At 44.8% G+C, this 20,060-nt stretch overlaps 1 protein-coding gene across 1 annotated transcript in view; it reads left to right on the top strand.

Moving 5' to 3' along the window:
- Window positions 1–10,115: 10,115 nt before the first annotated feature.
- The window catches only part of DDI2 (DNA damage inducible 1 homolog 2), a 30,473-nt gene continuing 20,528 nt past the window's right edge, over window positions 10,116–20,060 (top strand). The window contains 3 exon segments of the mRNA XM_043991885.1: window positions 10,116–10,515; window positions 17,536–17,629; window positions 17,632–17,664. Of these exon segments, the coding sequence (XP_043847820.1) occupies window positions 10,378–10,515; window positions 17,536–17,629; window positions 17,632–17,664 (265 nt within the window). The 5' untranslated portion in view covers window positions 10,116–10,377.

The raw sequence follows: 20,060 nt of genomic DNA, 5'->3' as shown, positions 1-20,060 counted from the left end.
CAGGAGGACCTGAGTTCAAATCCTGCCTCAGACACTTGACACTAGCTCTATAACTCTGGGCAAGTCACTTAACCCTGTTGCCCTGGAAAAAAAAAAAAAAAAGAATGTGAACTCCTTGAGAAGAGGACTGTTCTTCGCTTTTCTTTTTATTCCCAACACTTAGCACAGTGCCTGGCACATAGTAGGTGGTTCATAGATACTTGTTAACTGACTGACTAAAATAGAAGCAAGGCTGTTTTTTGTGGGATGATTGCTGATGTAACACTTTCAAGTTGTCACAGTAACACACACATATCTCTTTGGAGTTGCATAACAAACCTGTGAAGCAGGTTCCTCAGGCATTATTATCCTCAGTTTATGCAAGAGGCCTAGAAAAGTTAAATAACTTGTCCAGGGTCACACAGCTAATTAGATCAGGGGCAGGATTTTCTGGCCTCCAAGTACGCCACTCTGTCCACTAGGACTTGATCTGCTTGGTCCCTGGGATCGCTGAAAGCTTTGGAGTGGCAGACATGCTCCATGTGAGGAAAAGCTTCTTGAACAATTATAGCTGTACCAAAGTGAAAGATGCTGCCTATGAAGGTCATGGGCTTCCCCTCACTAGAAGCTCTGGGCAAAGACAGGATTATCACTTGTTGGGGCTGGTACCAAAGGAATTCTTGTGTTCATATCAGATGAGCAAGATGGTCACTGGGGTCCCTATGTCCAATTGTGAGTCTCTCAAGAGATTGTTACCTGAAACAGCAGCTTTATTAAAATCTCAGCTGTTGAAATTCATTTACAAATAGCAGGTTAAGGCCCCACAGGCAAGGATTATGTATTTTGTTTTTCCCTTGTAGCAGGTTTAAGGTGAGAGTGTCTCAGTAGCCCAATCTCCCCCTTCATGAAGCTAGTTCTGCCTTGATCTTGTCTCAGATCTTAAGAGTATGTATGTATTCATTATGTATGTATTATGATAATAATAGCTAGCACTTTCTTTAAGGTTTATAAAATGTTTTACAAATGTTGTATCACTTTATCCTCACAATAACCCCAAGAGATAGTTGCTATTATTATCTGCATTTAACAGATGAGGAAACTAAAGTAGACCTGTTGACTTGCCCAGGGTCACACAACTAGTGTTTTAAGACAAGATTTGTAACTCAGATCTTTCTGACCACAGGTCAAACATATTATCCACTCTTCTATCTAGCTGTCTTTATACATACATCTAGCTATTTAGGAATATGCCTGGGGGCAGCTAGGTGGTGCAGTAGATGAAGCACTGGCCCTGGATTCAGGAAGACCTGAGTTCAAATTTGGCCTCAGACACTTGAAACTTACTAGCTGTGTGACCCTGGGCAAGTCACTTAACCCTCATTGCCCTGCCCCCCCCCAAATAATAATAATATGCCCACATACACATGGAGCATTCCAACTGTCTTAGTTCAGCTTTAAACTATTAAAATTTAAAACTACACTAAGATGGGGCAGCTAGGGGGACCATAGTGCACAGAGCACCTGGAAGACTCTTCCTAAATTCAAATCTTGGCTCAGATACTAACTAGATTAGATGTATGACCCTGGACAAGTCATTTCACTGTTTACCTAGTTTCCTCATCTGTAAAATGAGCTGGAGAAGGAAATGGCAAACTGTTCCAGTATCTTTGCCAAGAAAACCGCAAATGGAGTCACGACTGAACAACACCAAAGCTGCTCAGGATGCCATGTATATGTATGTGTACATCCATATCCGTATGTACATACACACAGAAATTCTGATTATTAGCTCTCTTGTGCCTAGGGATATTCTATCAGTATTCCTCCCACAGGAGCTTCGGCTCCCGTATCAGACTACACAGCCACACTGTGGCCCGTGGCTCTTCAAGGCGCTGATCCATGGTCGTTCGAGACTGGTGGAAGCCTACCACTACTACTATTCCTCCCTTGCTTTGGAGCCTGCCATCAGGGATGGACATCACTCTATCCTTTGTGTTTCTGATTTAAGGATGGATGTGTCTCCTGTCTCCCTCTAGGGACCAAAATCTCTACCTGCTGCCATCATTCATTACACCAGACAAGGATTTCATAGTTGCTTGCCTGATTTTTTTTTCCTTTTTTTTATCAAGGAGGGGGAACACATTCAGAATAACAATAATGGTAAGCAATTGAAGAACAAATCATTTTTTAAGGATCCAGCTAATGGTGAATGAGGAAGAGAATTAGCTTCTTCCTCTAGGCATTGTTTCCTCCTAAGGTTAGGAGAGATGAGAAAGAATTCACCCACCAGGTTAATGTAGATAAGCAGGGGTTAGGCCTCATCCGTTCTTGGGGGAAAGGGTCAACCCTTTGCTTCTGGTTCCTATTGTCTACCGCAGGTCATGGAGAAAGGGGGAAGGGAGACTGCTCTACTCCCTCCTGAGTTAAGGAGGCAGGGCCAGCAAGATGGATGATCTCACTCCTCTTTTCAGCTCCTCAATTTCAGATGCCAAAAACAATCCCAAAAACTAAGTGCAAAGATGCCACTAGACCAGGCTAGCATCTGCTTATCTCCCATCTCCACAGCAGCACCTATAACCTAGATGCTCCATTAATAGTTCAGAATCTTTCTTAGATGGTGATGCTGTTGTTGTTTGTCCTTTGTTCTGAAAGAGGACCATGACATTGGAACAACGTCATGACTTGCACTGAATTGGATTTAAGTGAGGCAGGGCTAGGCAAGGTCACCAGCGTCACTTTCTCCTCCCAAGTCATCCGGGTCCAGTGGCAAGATATAGATCCAGAGGACTGGAGATGGCTCCGGATGTAGTTGTGTTGTGATACAAAGAACACTGGCATTGGAGTCAATACCTGGGCTCAGATCCTGCCCTGTAGCAGGTAGGCCCTTGGCACCAAACACAAGTCTTGCACAAAGTCAGTGGGCACATCACTTAACCTTGATGAGCCTGTTTCATCACTTGCAAAACAGAAATAATAGTCACCCCTCCCCTTTTGACATCACCGGATAGTTATGAAGTTCAAATGTGATAACTTATGCCAGCTACTATTACTTAATAACTCCATCCAAGCTTAAGCACAATTAGACACAGCCTTCCACTACTCTTTATTGTGCTGTGTTTGCTCTCCAACCCTCCTAGACTCTGGGGAGTTTAGAAGATCAGATCCCTTCTTATGTAGAGAAGCCATACTGGTCGGATTCTCTAAAGAGAGGGACACCAGCCAGAGTTAGGTTTGGGAGGATTTAACTTTTTTTTTTTTAGTGAGGCAATTGGGGTTAAGTGACTTGCCCAGGGTCACACAGCTAGTAAGTGTTAAGTGTCTGAGGCCGGATTTGAACTCAGGTACTCCTGACTCCAGGGCTGGTGCTCTATCCACTGCGCCACCTAGCTGCCCCGGGAGGATTTAACTTTTGATGGCAGTTGTTTTGTTTCAGAAACTGTCTAAAAGGAGTCTTAATGTCGTAATCATAGAATAACATTTGTAAAGCACCTTTTAGTCCTGTGCGTTCTACTGCTTCTAATAGGGATGGAGGCTATGTTTTGTCAAAAGCTTTTTCTGCATCTATTGAGATAATCATGATTTCTGTTGGTTTTTGTTATTGACATGGTTAGCTATGCTGATAGTTTTCCTAATGTTGAATCAGCCCTGCATTCCTGGTATAAGTCCCACCTGGTCATAGTGTATGATCTTTGTGATAGGTTGCTGTAATGTCCTTGCTAGTATTTTATTTAAAATGTTTACATCAATATTCATTAGAGAAACTGGTTTATAGTTTTCTTTCTCTCTTTTTATTTTCCCTGCTTTAGGTATCAAAACGATATTTGTGTCATAAAAGGAATCTGGTAGTACTCCTTTACCCATTTTTTTTTTCAAATAGTTTATGTACTATTGGAAGTAATTGTTCTTAAATGTTTGGTAGAATTTGCTTGTAAATTCATCTAGTCTAGGTTTGGGGTTTTTTTGTTTTGTTTTGTTTTCCTTAGGGAGCTCATTTATGTCTCGTTCAATTTCTTTTTCTAAGATAGGGTTAAATTTTCCATTTCCTCTTCTGTTAATCTTGGCAATTTATATTTTTGTAAATGTTCATCCATTTCATTTAGATTGTCAGTTTAATGGCATATAGTTGGGCAAAACAGTTCCTAATATTTGCTTTAATTTCATCTTCATTGGTGGTGAATTCACCCTTTTCATTTTTGACACTGGCAATTTGGTTGGGGTTTTTTAAAAAATAAAATTAACCAACAGTTAATTTTATTATACTTTCTAAAAACTAAGACCATCTCCTAGTTTTATTTATTAGTTCATTTACAATTTTTTTTCACAGAATAATATGTTATAATTATATCTTAATTTATAGGGTATCCCTAAAGACTTGGTTTAATAGCTGGAACCTGCACCAAGACTTTTGGGACACCTTATATGAAAAGCTATCTTGTGGGAAGGGGACATTGTTTTATATTGCTCCCGGGAGACAGAACTAGGACCAGTTTCTGTGGTTAAAAAAAAAAAAAATCAAACATTAAGCACCTGATATAAGTAAGGCACCAGGAATGCAAAACCAAAAGATGACTCATTCCCTGGGCCCCAAGGAGTTTACACTCTGGTACTGGGGTTGGAGGCAGATTACAAGAAGTCCATAGATATGGGTGTCATGTGGGGAAAAGAGAGATCCAGACATATTCTTGCTATATTTTAAGGGAGAAAGAATATTTTTTTTTGTGGGGGGAGGTAGAAGTAAGGATGGATTAGGCAAAACGTCAGCAGGAGAGATGGTGGTTGAGCTAGTTCTTGGTAAGAGAAAGGGCTCTAAAAGGCACTGGTTAGTAAGGAATGCATTCCAGAAATAGGGATGGGCCTGCACCAGTCCAGTGTCCATCTCAGGAGGAAATGAGGAAAAAAAACCTCTCAGCCTAACACAATAGTATTATACTTCCAAAGCCTACCACTTCCTGCGGGGATTCCAGAGTGTTTCCTGTGACCTCCCCCTGCTGGGATGAGGTCAGTCAGCACAATTGCCTGGGTCATATCCAATGGGTTTCACTTTACAGGAATGTGCACATTATCTGTAATACATGTAATACATGGTCAGTCTGCTGATACTTACCTGATTCAGGGGAATTAAATCGGTTGGCCACTATTCTTGTACCTCGTGTTTACTCTGGGGAAGAATTTTTCTCTGTACCGGTGAGATGGGGTGAGAAAGAAGTAGGGACTGCTAAGTTTGCTGAAGGATCTGGCAATAAATGAATCAATCCAGTATTTATCAAACATGTAACTGTTGTGCCAGGCACTGTGTTAGTTGCTGGGGAAATACATATAACAAATGAAACAGTATCTCCTCAAAAGGAGCTTATATTCTAATGGATAGTTAAATACAAGATAGTTTGGGAAGGAAGGCACTGGCATTAGGGGGAAACAGGAATGGCTTCATGCAGAAGATGGGGTCTGGGCTACAGGATGAGGAAGAGAAGGATTCCATGAGGTAGAAGTAAGAAGAGAGGGCTCTCCCAGTATGGAAGGCAGCCAGGGAAAAGGCACCGAGAATGGGGAGGGGTGCTGGGAATGAGGAACAGAGAAAAGGCCAGTTTCTTTGTGTCTTAGAGTGTGGGAGTCGAATGAGGCTGGAAGGTTGAGGCCAGGTTGTGAAGGTGCTTCAGGAGCTAATTAGAAGAGTTTATCCCATAGAAAGAACTGATAAAAAGAGCACTTGTGGATTGAACATATGTAACCTATACCACATTGGTTGCTGTCTTGTGGAGGGGGGAGGAAACGGAGGGAGGAAGAGAAGTTTGGAACTCTAAATCTTATGAAAATGAATGTTGAAAACTACCCTTACATGTAACTGGAAAAAAAAATAAATGTTTGTTGGAAAAAAACAGAAGAAGAAGAAGAGTTTATGGTTTATCCTCCAGGCAGAAGGAAGCCAATGGAGTGGTTGAATAAAAGAGTCACATGATTAGATAGATCTAAGCTTAAGGAAAATTACTTTGGCAGCAATGTGTTGGATAGACTGGAGTGGTGAGAACCTTGAGGCAGGGAGACCAATTAGGAGGCTGTCATGATAATCTGGGGTAAGAGGCAATGAGGGACTGACCTAAGGTGGTAGCTATGTGAGTGGGAAAAAAGGGATAGGTTTGGAGAGATGTTGAAATGGCAAGATTTGGCAACTGATTGGATGTGTGGGTGAGGGAGAATGAGTCCAGGATAATGCCAAGATGAGAAACCTGAGATATTGGAAGGATGGCCATGCCTTTAAAAGAATTAGAGACATTTGGAAGATGGGACGATTTAGGGGGAAAGATGAGTTGTTGTAGACATGTTGAGCTTAATGTCTTTGGGACATCCAGTTTGAAATTTCCAATAGGTTATTGGTGACCCAAAAAAGAAGTTCAGGGGAGAGACTGGGACTGGGTATATAGACTGTTTGGAGAAGATAAAAGCCAGGTGGTTGATGGGTTTACTGAAGGAGAGTATAGAGGGAGAAATGAAGCAGGCTCAGGACAAAACTTTGGGAAGTGTCCATGGTTAGGGACCATGATGTGAATGAGTAATAATGGAGATTGAGAAGACCAATCAGACTTGAGGAAACCAATGCCAGGTGTACTACAGAGCTTGGACCCCTCTTACAATTCGGGCTAGACTTTTTTGGGGTGAGGGGGACCCTTTGACCTCCCACTCCCTTTGCTGTCTTCTTCTCCCTTCACTTCTGTTGTTGGTTTTTTTTTGTTTGTTTTTTTTTTGTTTTTTTGTGAGGCAGTTGGGGTTAAGTGACTTGCCCAGAGTCACACAGCTAGTGTCAAGTGTCTGAGGCCGGATTTGAACTCAGGTACTCCTGAATCCAGGGCCGGTGCTTTATCCACTGCACCACCTAGCCGCCCCTCTCCCTTCACTTCTTTTCCTTCTGCCCTTCTCCTCTGTTCCCCTTGATTTCACTCCCTCCCTTTTCTTTCCATCTCCTTTCTCCTCTTTCCCTCAACTTTTATTTTCCTTTCATTTTCCTTCCCTTCTCCTCCTTCCCTGTCTCCTCTCCTCTTCCCTTCCTTCTCTTCAAAGAATCACAGAATTTCAACATTGAAAAGGACTCAGAAGCCATCTTGTCCAACCCATGCCTGACCAAGAGTCTTCTTTACAACATACCTGAGAAACAGTGATCCAGTCTACTCAAGGACCCACGACTTCCTGAAGCAGCCCACACCTTTTTTTTGGGGGGGGGGGCGCAATTGGGGTAAAGTGACTTGCCCAGGGTCACACAGCTAGTAAGTGTCAAGTGTCTGAGGCCGGATTTGAACTCAGGTCCTTCTGAATCCAGGGCCGGTGCTTTATCTATTGTACCACCTAGCTGCCCCAGCCCAGACCCTTTTGAGATGGCCCTGTTAGGGAAGAGCCAGAGATGACTCTGAAGTTGTGAACCTGGTATCTGGGGAGGACGGTGGCACCTTCAATAGAGAAGAGACAGGTGAAGGTTGGGGGGAGGGAGAAAACAGGTGATGAGGTCTGTTTGAGGAGCCTACAGGACACCCAGGTGGAGATGCACAGTTGGTGACAGGACCAGTTTAGGCAAAAGATCCGTAGATAAATACAAAGTATATACAAAGTAATTCCAAGAGAGAGAGAGCACAAGTTGACATGGAACTAGGACAAGCTACTCTTTGGGCCCCACCATTCCACCAGACCTGATTGCACCTAGACTTTTATGGATGAGCTCGAGCAGTTCCACAGAGAGTGGCTTATTGGCCACTCTACTGCGCTGGAGCTCTCATCTCTTGGTCTTTACTACAAGAAGGGCAAGAGAGCCTTTTAGCAAATCCTTTGCCAAAATCTAGACTCTACTATAGCATTCTCCTTATCTACCAGTCTAATAACCCTATTAAAACAGGAAACATTGAGCTGGCACAACCCATGCTCATAGAAACCCTGCTGGCTCTTTATCATCACTGCTTTCATTTATTGATGTTCATTGCTCGGCTTTTAATAATTCTAGAATTTCACTGGGAATCCAAGATAATCTTGTGGCCCTATAGCTTGTATAACCTCTTCTCTTCTCTCTCTCTTTTTTAATTGCAACAACTTTCTCCCCTCCCCTCCCCTCCCCTTTTTCCAGTCTTGCCATAAGCCTCCCATTCTCTACCTGATGGGGCCTAGAACTCATCAGTGCCTTGTGGAAAAAATTAATGAATCGGGGGCAGCTAGGTGGCACAGTGGATAAAGCACCAGTTCTGAATTCAGGAGGACCTGAGTTCAAATCCAGCCTTGGACACTTGACACTTACTAGCTGTGTGATCTTGGGCAAGTCACTTAACCCTCATTGCCCCACAAAAAAACCTAAACAAAACAAAACAAGAATAAATGAATCAAGGTCAGCTACTATCTCCTGGCTTACCTTGGGTGCCTTCTCCCTATCAGCCATTTCCATTCTGTAGGGTCTCCTTTATCTGCTCCCTATTCCTTTCTTCTTCTTTTTTCCCCACTTCCTCTTTCCTTCCTTTCTCCCCTCCTTTTTCTATTGTTTTCCTCCTTCTCCTTTTCCACTTCTTCTCCTCTGCTTTTTTCCTCCTCCCTCTACTACTCTTCCTCCTTTCTCTCTTATCCCTCTCTCCCCAGCTAACAACAACAACGATGATGATAGCAGACATTTATTTAGCCTTACTATGTGCCAGGCACTATGTTAAGCACTTTACAATTATTATCTCATTTGATCCTCATGATAGTCCTAAGGGTGGTGGCTCTTATTGTCCTTGCTTTACAGATGCTGTTGCTGAGGCAAACAAAAGTTAAGTGACTTGTCCAGGGTCACACAGCTAGTGTTTGGTGATACATTTAAACTCAGGTCTTTCTGATTCCAGGTTCAGTGCTATAGCCACTGAGCCACCTGCCCTGTGCAATTATCAGTTACCATCTCTATGCTGAAGATTCCCAGATCTATCTATCCAGTCCTAACCTTTCTGCTGATTTCCAGTCTTACATCTCCAACTGTTTACTGGACATCTTGAACTGGATGTCCAGTAGACATCTTAAACTCAATATATTCAAAACAATTCATTCTCTTTTCCCCCAACACCATCTTCCCAGTCCCTCAGGCTCACAACTTAGAAGTCATCCTTAACTCTCTCTCTCTGACCCCCATCCCCACCCCCATCCAAGCTATAGCCAAAGCCTGTTAATTTCACCTCTCCCAGCAGCTCTTAATTTTACCTCAGCTAGGTCTCTTGTTAATTTCATTTCTGCTGCATTGTTTTGTCTATTTCACCCCCCCCCTCAGCATTTCGAAGATACAACCCCTTTGGTACTCTGATACTGCCACCAGCATGCTGCAGACCGTCATTCTCTCATGCCTGGATTATTGAGATTGCCTTATGGTGGGTCGACCTGCCTGGAGTTTGTCCCCACATCCTCCAAAGTGATTTTTCCTAAACAAGTCTTACCATGTTAACTCCTACTCAGTAAATTCCAATGGCTCCCTATTGGCTCCAGGATCAAGTATAAAGTCCAGTTTGCAATTCTAAGCCCTTCATGTCCTGTCCCCCTGTCCCCCATCCCCACCTTTCCAGTCTTCTTGCACCTCACACCGCACCCACATTCTGTGATCCAGTGATCATAAGCCTCCTTACTACTCCTACACCAGACACTCCGTCTCCCAACTCTGGCTTCCTCGGCTTCCTGTAAGTCCTAGCTAAAATCCCCTTTTCTGCGGGAAGCTTTTCACAGACGCCCTTAGTCTTAGTGCCTTGGCTCTGGTGATTATCTCCGGTTTATACATTGTTTGTACAGAGCTGTTTGCATGTGGTCTTCCCATTAGACTGTGAACTCCCAGCAGGGGCTGTTGGTGGTGGTGGTGGCTGTTGTTTAACCTTTCCCCCTCCTCTTCATTCCTCTTTCCTTTCCCCCCTCCTCTTTCTCTTCCCTCCTTCCTACCTTCTTCCTCTTCCTCTCTCTACAGTCCCCCTCCTCCTCTTCCCTGCACTTCATTTCTCATCCCCTCCCCTTTTCCGCTTCCCCCCTCCCCCTTCTCTTTTCATTATCCTCCCCCCTCCCTCCCCCTCCCCGGCCCCTCCTCTTCCCGCTGCTCCCGCCCGCCCAGGTGGCGCCGAGGACGGGCGGGGCGGGGCAAGCGGCCTTTACGACGCTGTCGTGGCTGCGGCGGCGGCTTCGGCTTGGGCTTGGGCTTCGGCTTCGGTTTCGGCGGCGGCGGCGGCCGGGCGTGCGGGTGCGGTGCGGTGCGGTGCGGTGCAGTGCAGCCGGCGTGCTTGGCGGCTGCGTCTGGGAGGCAGGCGTGCGGACGGGCGGCGGCGGCGCTGCTGGTTTCTGGCTGTGGCTCAGCTCGTCTTGGGCTGTGCGGGGCGAGGAGCCGGCTGCGTGCGGGCGGGTTGCGGGCTGCGTGCGGGCGGCGCCCGGCGGGCCATGCTGCTCACGGTGTACTGTGTGCGGAGGGACCTCTCCGAGGTCACCTTCTCCCTCCAGGTCGACGCCGACTTCGAGCTGCACAACTTCCGCGCGCTCTGTGAGCTCGAGTCCGGCATCCCCGCGGCCGAGAGCCAGGTGAGTTGGAGGGGGAGGTGGGGGTGGGGAGGAGGAGAGAGGAAGAGGTCTCCTCCCCCACGTCTGAGGGTTCGCCGCCGCCGCCTTCTCACCCTGCGGCTCCCTTTTACAGAGGTGAAGACTGAGGCCCGCAGAAGGGCCTCCGACTTCGGAGTCCATGGCTTTTGCCACTCTCTCTCCGCTGGCCGAGCCCTCCTTGTGCCCCTGGCGTCCTGCTTCTTCCTCCTTCCGAAAGCTTGCAGAGTTTGATCTCCATCTCAGCCCATCCCTGCTGGGTTCCCGCCTCCTGCTTCCCTCATTAGAAATACCCATTTGGATTAAAGTAATGGGATTGCAGGCTACAAGAACATTCTTTACGGAGGAGGAAACTGAGGCTCAGAGAGGGGAAGGATATAACGTGACTAAGGTCACAGGAATGAAATAGTAGGTAGAGGCTGGATTCAACTCCAGATCCGATGATTCCTAATTCCAGGCTTTGTACAACATAGGATGTTGAAGCCCATCACCTGTTTTATCAAAAAATGAGCAAGCTCCTGCCCCAATGGATGGGCTTTGCTAATAAAGAGGGAATACTGAAGAGAGGCCACCGGATTCGAAGACAAAGGACCTGGGTTCAAATTTCTCTTTGGCTACTTAACTGCCTGTGTCATGTGTCCTCTCAGAGCCTCATTTTCCTCCTCTGTAAAATGAGGGGGTGAATTAGATAACCTTTAACGTTTCTTTTGGCCCTGCAGTTCTGATCCTTGGAGTGTAGGGGATTAAGAGATCTTAGCTTCTATCCCCAGGCCAGACACTTTGCTTGTTGGTGACCGTGGGAAGTCATTTAAATCCTTGGAGCCTCACTTTCCCGGGCCTCTGCTGTGTCTGTGCTAGGCACGATGTTCAGCGACGCACCAGGGAGATGATACCTGCATTACACACAGCCCAGAATTGTTGTGAGATGTTTTCCTAAAGACAGAAATCTACTTGGGGCTTGCAGTGTGTCTTGTGGCCTGGGTAAATGTGCTGCCATTATCTTCCATGAGCATTTCTCCTTTAAAAAAGACTATTAGAGATTTCAACAGTGTTTACCCCTCTAGCTCTGCTAGTTAGTAACCTTGGGCAAATCGTTTAGACTCTCACTTTTTTTCATTTCTAAAATAAAGGGGCTGGATCGTAGGTGATCTGTTTGGCTCTTCTTAGCTCCAGATCCTATGATCTTACAGAACTAATGCCTTCTGATTTGGTACTCCAAGAGCCTCCCTCAGTTTGCTCAGTCAGATACAGGGCTTCAGCCAACTATTTGCTTTATGAGTATTTGTTTTGTAAATCCTTCTTTATCAGTCCTCACTTTACCAAAAGAGGGGTAGGCCCTAGTAACATGTAAAATGAGTAAATTGACTCTACACTAGGTCTGCCACTAGCCCACTGAACTGACTCACTCAATAGTGAGCAACAGTAACTCTATAGAAGGGAACCTTAACTTGGAAATCTGTGAACTTTTTAAAAAAATGTTGCTAGCTATTTTAATATAATTGATTTCCTTTATAATCCTTTTTATTTTATTTTACATCTGAGAAGGAAGTCAAATTATGGATTCTAAGAAGGAATCCATACCTTTCACCAGAAACAAAAAGATATATATATATGTATACATACATACATACATATACATATAAATACATCTGTATATAAAATCTTGCATCAGTATAGGCCCAAAGGCCTATACTGTACTTGTTTAAATACTTTTAATAGATTCAAAGTGTTATTTAAGGTTAATCACAGTTGAATTTACTCATAAGTTCATAGGTGTCATTGGTATGCTTATGAAATTGTTCCTTAAATTCTTGCCTAGTGAAGCCAAACTTTCTGTTCTCCTCTGGGTTATATTAAACAACTGTGTCAATATTTTGTTCAGAGGGCAAGCATAAGTCCTTTCTCCAGTGCAGACTTTAGCACTTTGGCATAAAGTGGCATTAAAGGGCCCATGTATTTTGAAGCACACCTTTTCCGGTAGATAACCTGATTTAATTTGAGTAGCAAGAATTCCAGAAAAAATGGATTATTGCTTCCCTGGAGTCTCTTTAAAATACAGTAGTCCCCAAAGCAACTCATTTTCTAGGGAGCTAATCCAGGAAACTCAAGAACCGCCCATACCAGTCCATTGAGCTTGTAGTAGGTAGGTCAGAAGGAACAACATTAGACTCATTTTGAACTTGCCTTATCCTGGGGCAGATTGCCCAAGTGAGGCCGATTTATCCTTTGTTTTTTTTTTTGACTAGAGGTAAATGCACCTTTATCAGAAAGTTGGCAGAGGATTTAAAATGGTTAAATATCGATTCTTCCGTTTTGCTTGTTGGGAGAGATGAGAATGACAGATGTCTGGGACAGTTTCAGGGTCATGTTTCCCCAGATCATTGAGATGACTGTACCTGAATGAAAGGAAGAATCTTTGCTGAATGATTGAATTGGAGGAAGACCACATTTTGTAGCCAGGGTAGAGATAGAGTCCTTTTTGTTACTGCTGATGACTTCACAGGACAAGATGACACTAGTGACTAGATGAATTCTAGATTTTTTTCCCTTGTTCATCATTCCAACCTTTGCTGGTATATTGGTCCTTGGTGAACAAGTTATCTATGGAAACCTGGGGTAACCCTGGGGTTGCTGGAGACTGAGCCTGTGCTTCCCAGCTAACTGTAAACACCTCCTGTTTTTCCAGTTTGTTCTTCTGGCTGCCATGTAACCTGATGACCCAGTATCTATTTTAAGATGTTGGGTGGTCCTCTTTCATTGGCATTGCCCATCAATCAGGAACATCCTAGACACTGAGTCATTTGCTTTCAAATCCGAATAGTAAACAACACTGTCTACTCAGGAGTATACCTTCATCACTTTGCTCTTGGGTACCTTCTTCTTCCCTCTTCTCCTATTTCTTATTTTCTCTCACATTTTCCTGCACGCCTTCCTCCATCTCTGAGTAGTTATTCATTTTCCTGGTGGGGGTGGCAAAAAATTTGGCAACAGTAAGTAGAAGGTTATGTATACCTATGTTATACACCTATAAAGCCAGAGTCTTGTAAACATTTCTCAGGCCAAAGGCGGTGGAGAGTGGGAAAAGCTTAAGCAGCCCTGGTCTAGAGTAATCTTTCACTTTTACTCCATCACCAGTCTTCAGTCTCCTAGTCACTTATGGCTGCCACATTCTTATACCTCACTATTTTTTGTTTAAACAGTTGGCATTTTGTCATTTAACTTAATTTATATTATAGCATTTCCACGGCAGGAGAGAGAGAGCCTGGGCATACGATCTTGTTAAGCCCAGATGGGCCAGGAAATCAGTCATTAGTTCTGTTTGATTCTTTGATACTGACTTGCTTGGTTAATCCAAGCAATTTTCAGAACTTAAAACTGGTTTTTATTTTCTTCATATGGTTTGTTGTCGTTGTTGTTGTTGTTGCTTTTTTGTGGGGCAGTGAGGGTTAAGTAACTTGCCCAGGGTCACACAACTAATGTGTCAAGTGTCTGAGGCTGGATTTGAACTCAGGTCCTCCTGAATCCAGGGCCGGTGCTTTATCCACCTAGCTGCCCCATCCCCCATATATGTTAAAACATGTTATGGCAACTGATCTCTCTATAGGTAGCACAAGGCTGATTATGCTGAGTGTCCAGTAATGATAATTACTGTCTCTAATGCTGGACTGAGGCCCATTGCACAGCAAGATGTTTAGATTATGAAAACAGTATTTCAATCTAAGGGAAATTAGAAAAAACTACAAGTGCCAATTGAAGACTCATGTAGTTGTGTGTATTGATTTTGGGTTGGGGGGGGCAATGAGGGTTAAGTGACTTGCCCAGTGTCACACAGCTAGTGTTAAGTGTCTGAGGTTGGATTTGAACTCAGGTCCTCCTGAATCTCCAGGGCCAGTGCTTTATCCACTGCGCCACCTAGCTGCCCTGAGTATTAATGTTTTAACCTTCCTATTATGTGATCCAAAGGTAATTTATTTGGCTGTTACTTTAGTAAGTGATACAGTGTGAAATATTACTTAAAACTTTACAGTTACATTGTGGCCCAGAGAATCCTTGTTGGCCATAACTGGAAGCTGGTATGCAATATTAGGACTTCTATTCATTTAAAAATTCCACCCAGGGATGGAAAAAATAGTTGCTGTCTCATTGTATAGAGGACTGTGGAGTTTGATTAGCTGGTCTAATTTCAAATGTTAATTACAGATTAGACCTTGTTCTCTTGGGTCCCTGCCTCCTCTGGAGTGATTATTAGGCAGTCATGCCCGTCCTGTAGATGAGATGTTTCCTTGTAGAGGCTTCCTATTGTATTTTCTCACTAGTGGCAAAACTTGAATTTTGAACAGCTGTAGATTAATGTAGAATAATATGGATCACAAATGCAATTCTCACCAAGGCACAGAGCATTATTTTCTGATAGGTGGATTGTTCTGGATCAAACCAACTTGGAACCACTGGTCTAAATGTTATGGGTCAGAAAAATCACAAAATATATTTATAATTGTGGCACTTTGGCTCCTAAAGAATCATTCTTCAGGGGCAGCTAGGTGGTGCAGTGGATAAAGCACCGGCCCTGGATTCAGGATGACCTGAGTTCAAATCTAGCCTCAGACACTTGACACTTACTAGCTCTGTGACACTGGGCAAGTCATTTAACCCTCATTGCCCAGCAAAAAAAAGAAAAGAAAAGAAAGAATCGATCTTCTGATGCTAGAAGGTACCTTCTCAAGCTTATATTTATTTACACCTATTCAGTTGTCTGTCTTTTAAAAAGGGCCAAGCTGTTTTAACCCCAGACCCCACTGCCTAGCTTTCTTGGCTCTTGTATTTAAGAATCCAGTAAACAATATCAGTGCATTTCAGGCAGCTGCCTCTTGGAATTTATCACCCTTAGTTATAAATTTTACGAAGGTTTATAAACACTGTAGGCAATTGTAGGGATGTCTTGGAAACTTGAGACTAAGTTGCATCTCTGTAACCACTGGAAGGAAGAAGCTGCCACTTTACATTTGTAGGTGTGAAGTCTATTCCAGTCAAGTCCACGGTTGCTCTGCCTCATTACTAATGTGATTATCAGATTGCTCTTTTTAAAAAAAAGTCTCTTGCTGTAGTGTGGTTTGCTCTTCCGTGAGCGGAAGTGAGGATCGCCAGTGCCCTCTATACTTATAGTGGTGCTTCCATTTTGCAAGTTGATGGTGAAAAGCAGCAGCATGGGAGGCTGTACTTGACTCTTACTGATCCTTCAGTGATTGGATTGGGGGGGGGGGGGTTTGAGGCAATGAATTGGCTTGCATGTTAGTGTTTGTTCTTGTCAAATTTACCATAATACAGATTACTCTTAACAACATCTCTCCCCCCCCCCCCCATTAGAATGACCTTTTCCCCTGAGCCTGAACTCTCAGGACTTGTGGGAGAAGTTCAGAATTGTTAGTGAGTAAACTTGGCCGTCTGTTTTGTGAGTCAGAGGGTCAGAAGTTCTGTGTGAGGGCGGTGGGAAGGCTGTGAAGTGTATCTTTCTGAATTTAACTTAACAAACTGTCAAAGGAAATGGCTAGCGCTGGTTGCTTGGTTCAGGAAGGTATAGACGGATAGGACCCACTGCAGACTGTCTTTCCTCCCACACCACTAAAAGAAGGATCTCCCCAGCTGGGTTGTTAGCCACTTAAGGTCAGGGACCTGGTTTTGCTCTTCTAATCCCCAGTGCTTTGTGCATTGCCTTGAGTACATACAGTAAGCAATTGTTGCTATAAATGTGATTTGGTAATAATGGTGAAGTCCCCAACCTCCCCTTTGAGAATTTCAGCTTTGCCAATTCTGGTGATTATAAAATTTGAACCAGTGTCTGCTGGGAACTGAGTTGAAATCACAAGTCTTATGTCCAGAAAGGAAAAATCTAGCTCGTGGTTTTATGTGGGAAGTAGTAATAGGAAACATTTTGTTATTCAGTAAGTATATATTAAACACCAGGCACTGGGGTAAATACTCAGTGTTTTTAGGGTTTGGGTTTTGTTGTTGCTTTGCTGTACGTCATCTCATAGTCTTAGACTTGTAAAAGCTTGCTTTTTTCATTTTTGTGAGTGAGGGTTGCCCTGAAGGGCTTGGCATTTCCCTTTTATTCTGCGGATCTAGATCAGAGTCTAACCTCCTTCTTGGGACACAGAGGACCTTCTGTTTTGCAGTCAAGTCCCAAAGTTAGGAGTTTCATTCTAAGAGTGCTGCATTGAAGGTGGAGACTCCATACACCTGGGAGGGGCCATCAAGGTCTTTTGCAGTAAAATGACATCCTCTCCATGATGAGGTAGTGCTGGCCTGGAGGGGGAGGACATGATCTGAGTTCAGATTCAGCTTCAGGCAGTCACAAGCTTTGTGACCCTGAGCAAGTCACGTTACCTGTCTGCCTCAGTTTATTTATTTTTTTTTTATGATGATCCTCAGAGGGATCATAATAGTGCCTACCTTCCAGGGCATTGTGAGTATAAAATGAGACATTAGTAAAGTGCTTAGCACAGTTCCTGGCACACACACGCACACAGTAGGCATTAAATAAATACTAGCTGCTGTTATCAGCACATTGTTTCACCTTTTCTGTGCTTGTGGACATTTGCTTCTGGATCATTTGAGAAAATACTTGAAGCTTATTAACCTGTCTCTTACTGCATCCTTCAGCTCTGGTTGATCTGTTTCTGAAGGCCCCCCCCCCCCCCCCCCCCCAGTTTTGTCAGTGAATAAGAAAGTGCTGCTGATAGGACTTGGCTGGATGGGAAGAGAGGGGAAGGAGTAACAGGTTGGGAAACTTTCCCCACCAGTGGACAAAAGACTGCCTGTTGAATGATATTCGGGTGATAGAATGTTTGATAGTTACCATTCCATATTGTAGCCTAACTCGGAACAAGGCCTGGGCCTTGTATCTACTGTTTTAAAAAAACGTTCTAGGGAAGTGAGGGCTTGTGGCATTCTTTCCTTGGACTACGGAAGGGCTCCCTCAGCACTAAATCAATTCTCCTTTTGCAGCTTGTTTATGCCGAGAGGCCTCTCACTGACAACCACAGGTCACTGGCTTCGTATGGCTTGAAAGACGGGGACGTAGTCGTTTTAAGACAGAAGGAGATGCAGAACCACGGCCTCCTGTTCAGTTCCCAAGTAAGTAATCTTACTCAGGGTGGGGGCCAGCCAGCCAGCTTAGCCCATCTGTCAGAAAGGGGGCCTTCCTGGATGACATCATTCCCTGTCCTGACTCTTGCTTTTCCCATCTTTGTGTCTGTGTGGCTACCTGGGCTCCTACTCATCTAAGTTCTGGCCTAAGCACCCAGCAAGAGGATAGCAGTAACAAACACTTCAAGGATAAGGAGTGGTTTTCTTTGTGTGAGCCATCCTGCAACCGATGCTGTCTCCTGTAGCAGGTGGTTTTGCAGATGACCGTGACCATCTTTCTGAGCTTCACGAGGCTGGGCTCATGGGAGAGCATTCATTTCTGAGCTAGACTTAAGGCTTCCCTTCAGGGTACCTGTTTACCTTTGAGCTTTGCCGGCGTAGATAACAAGAACCCAGAATTACCTCCATCCCACTGTGAGGTAACAGAGTAACACATCCATGGAAGATGATAATACTGATTCAGTTGAAGAAATCTGCATTAAGCACCTCTTTTGTGTGAGGAGCTGTGTTAGGGGTTAAAAAAAATAATGAAAAAAAAGGACAGGTCCTGAGCTCAAAGAACTTGCTGTCCAGTAATAAATCCATAAATGAATGAGTCATTCCTCCAGAAGGCATGTTATGATCTAAGGCAGCATACGATAAGGGCAAAGGAGATCATTGTAAAAGGCTTTGAGAAATCATTTTCCTGCTCGAGAGAGCGTTCTGGAAGAGGTTGGAAAGAAGAGTCTTCAGCAGATCCCTATTGGGATAGGCTCTTCTGAACATGGAGACAGTGTCAGCGAGGAAGGAACAGGAACAGGGGTGAGACAGTAGACTAGTTTGATTGGAATTTGTAAAATGGGAGCCGGAGTCGGAGTCATATATAAGACTGGCCGGGTAGGTCGAGTCAGATCAACCCTACAAGGGTTTATGGAGAACCTGGTGTGCACCAGGCACCTCACTAAATTCTGGGGGTGCAAAGAAAGGCAAGAACAGGCTCTGCCCTCAAGAATGCCTTCCCATTCCAATGAGGGAGATGGCGTGTAATGTAATGTGTACAGGCAAGCCGCATACCAGCTAAACGGGAGGTGCTCTCCGAGGGGAGGCACAAGTATTATGGAGGGTTGGGAAAGGAAAGGGGGGCCGCAGTTTTAGCTGGGTCTCCAGGGAAGCTGGGAGGGGGAGGGGGAGAAGGGAGAGAATTCTAGGCCTGGAGAAGGCCCTGCATCAGGGGATGGAAAGGCTTGTCTGAGGAGCAGCCAGGGTGCCATTCTTGAGGACATGGGGTGTGTAAGGAAACTGGAAAGGTTGAACCTGATGTAGAAGGCCTTGAGTGGTGGGGGCAGGAGTTTGGGGGGCAGTGAGGAAGCCTGAAGGCTTCTGGGTCCAGGAGGGATGTGCTCCTGGTGCAGCCATTGGTGAACAGGAACCGGTGGGCCAGGCAGGCCTGTGCTAAGGGACTGGGGTTACAAAGAACAGGGGCCCTTCCCCCAAGGAGCTCACATTCTAACAAGGGAGACAATAGACAAACAATTCTGTGTATAGAAGATACTTAGTGTGTGAATAACAAGGCACCTGAGAGCGAAGGCCTTGGGTGGGGGGCAAGGTCAGAAAGGCCCCCTCCGACGGGGGGATCTGAGCTGAGTCTTGAAGGAGACCAGGCAAGCTGGGAGGCAGATGAGAGGAGGGGGAGAAGTCATGGGGGGTCTGGGGGGGGCAGGTCCTTGTGAGGAACAGCAAGGAGGCTGTTGTCATAGATCTCAAAGAATCCATGGGGTTGGGATAGAGTATAAGAAGACTGGAAAGGTAGGAAGAGGTCCAGCTATAGAGGACCTTAAAATGCCAAATAGCGTCTTCTGTGTGATTCTTCCTAAAAGTGATTTGACACGGTCTCTTCCAGTCCTCACAGCAGCACTGACCAGTCCAAAAACCTAAGCCTGGCCTCTTGCTGGAGGTGATCACTGACAGTCTGCTGTGAGCTCTCCCCGACTGACAGGTGGGGATGCTGGGCTAAGCCCCGCCCTGGCTCAGCACCCTTTCCTTTAGAATGCTGGAAATGATCCTGTCATTTCCCAACGTTTGACACCTTCGGTGCCCATTGTCAAGGCAGGGTCTCTCATCCATCTCAGCAGCTCTGTCCAGAGCTGCCTAATGGATGGTATCATTCCCCTTCAGTTATTTTTTTTTTTTGGTGAGGCAATTGGGGTTGTGACTTGCCCAGGGTCACACAGCTAGTAAGTGTCAAGTGTCTGAGGCCAGATTTGAACTCGGGTCCTCCTGAATCCAGGGCCAGTGCTCTATCCACTATGCCACCTATCTGCCCCCCGCCCCCCCCCCCCTTCAGTTATTTTAAAATGATTCTGAGTATGGGGCTGTTGATGTCACCAAAGGCTGCCAGAGGGCTT

Source organism: Dromiciops gliroides, chromosome 3, assembly GCF_019393635.1.
Source record: "Dromiciops gliroides isolate mDroGli1 chromosome 3, mDroGli1.pri, whole genome shotgun sequence".
In the NCBI taxonomy this organism is placed as follows: Eukaryota; Metazoa; Chordata; class Mammalia; order Microbiotheria; family Microbiotheriidae; genus Dromiciops; species Dromiciops gliroides.
The sequence above is the reverse complement of the archived record's forward strand: the minus strand, read 5'-3'. Positions and strand labels throughout refer to the sequence as shown.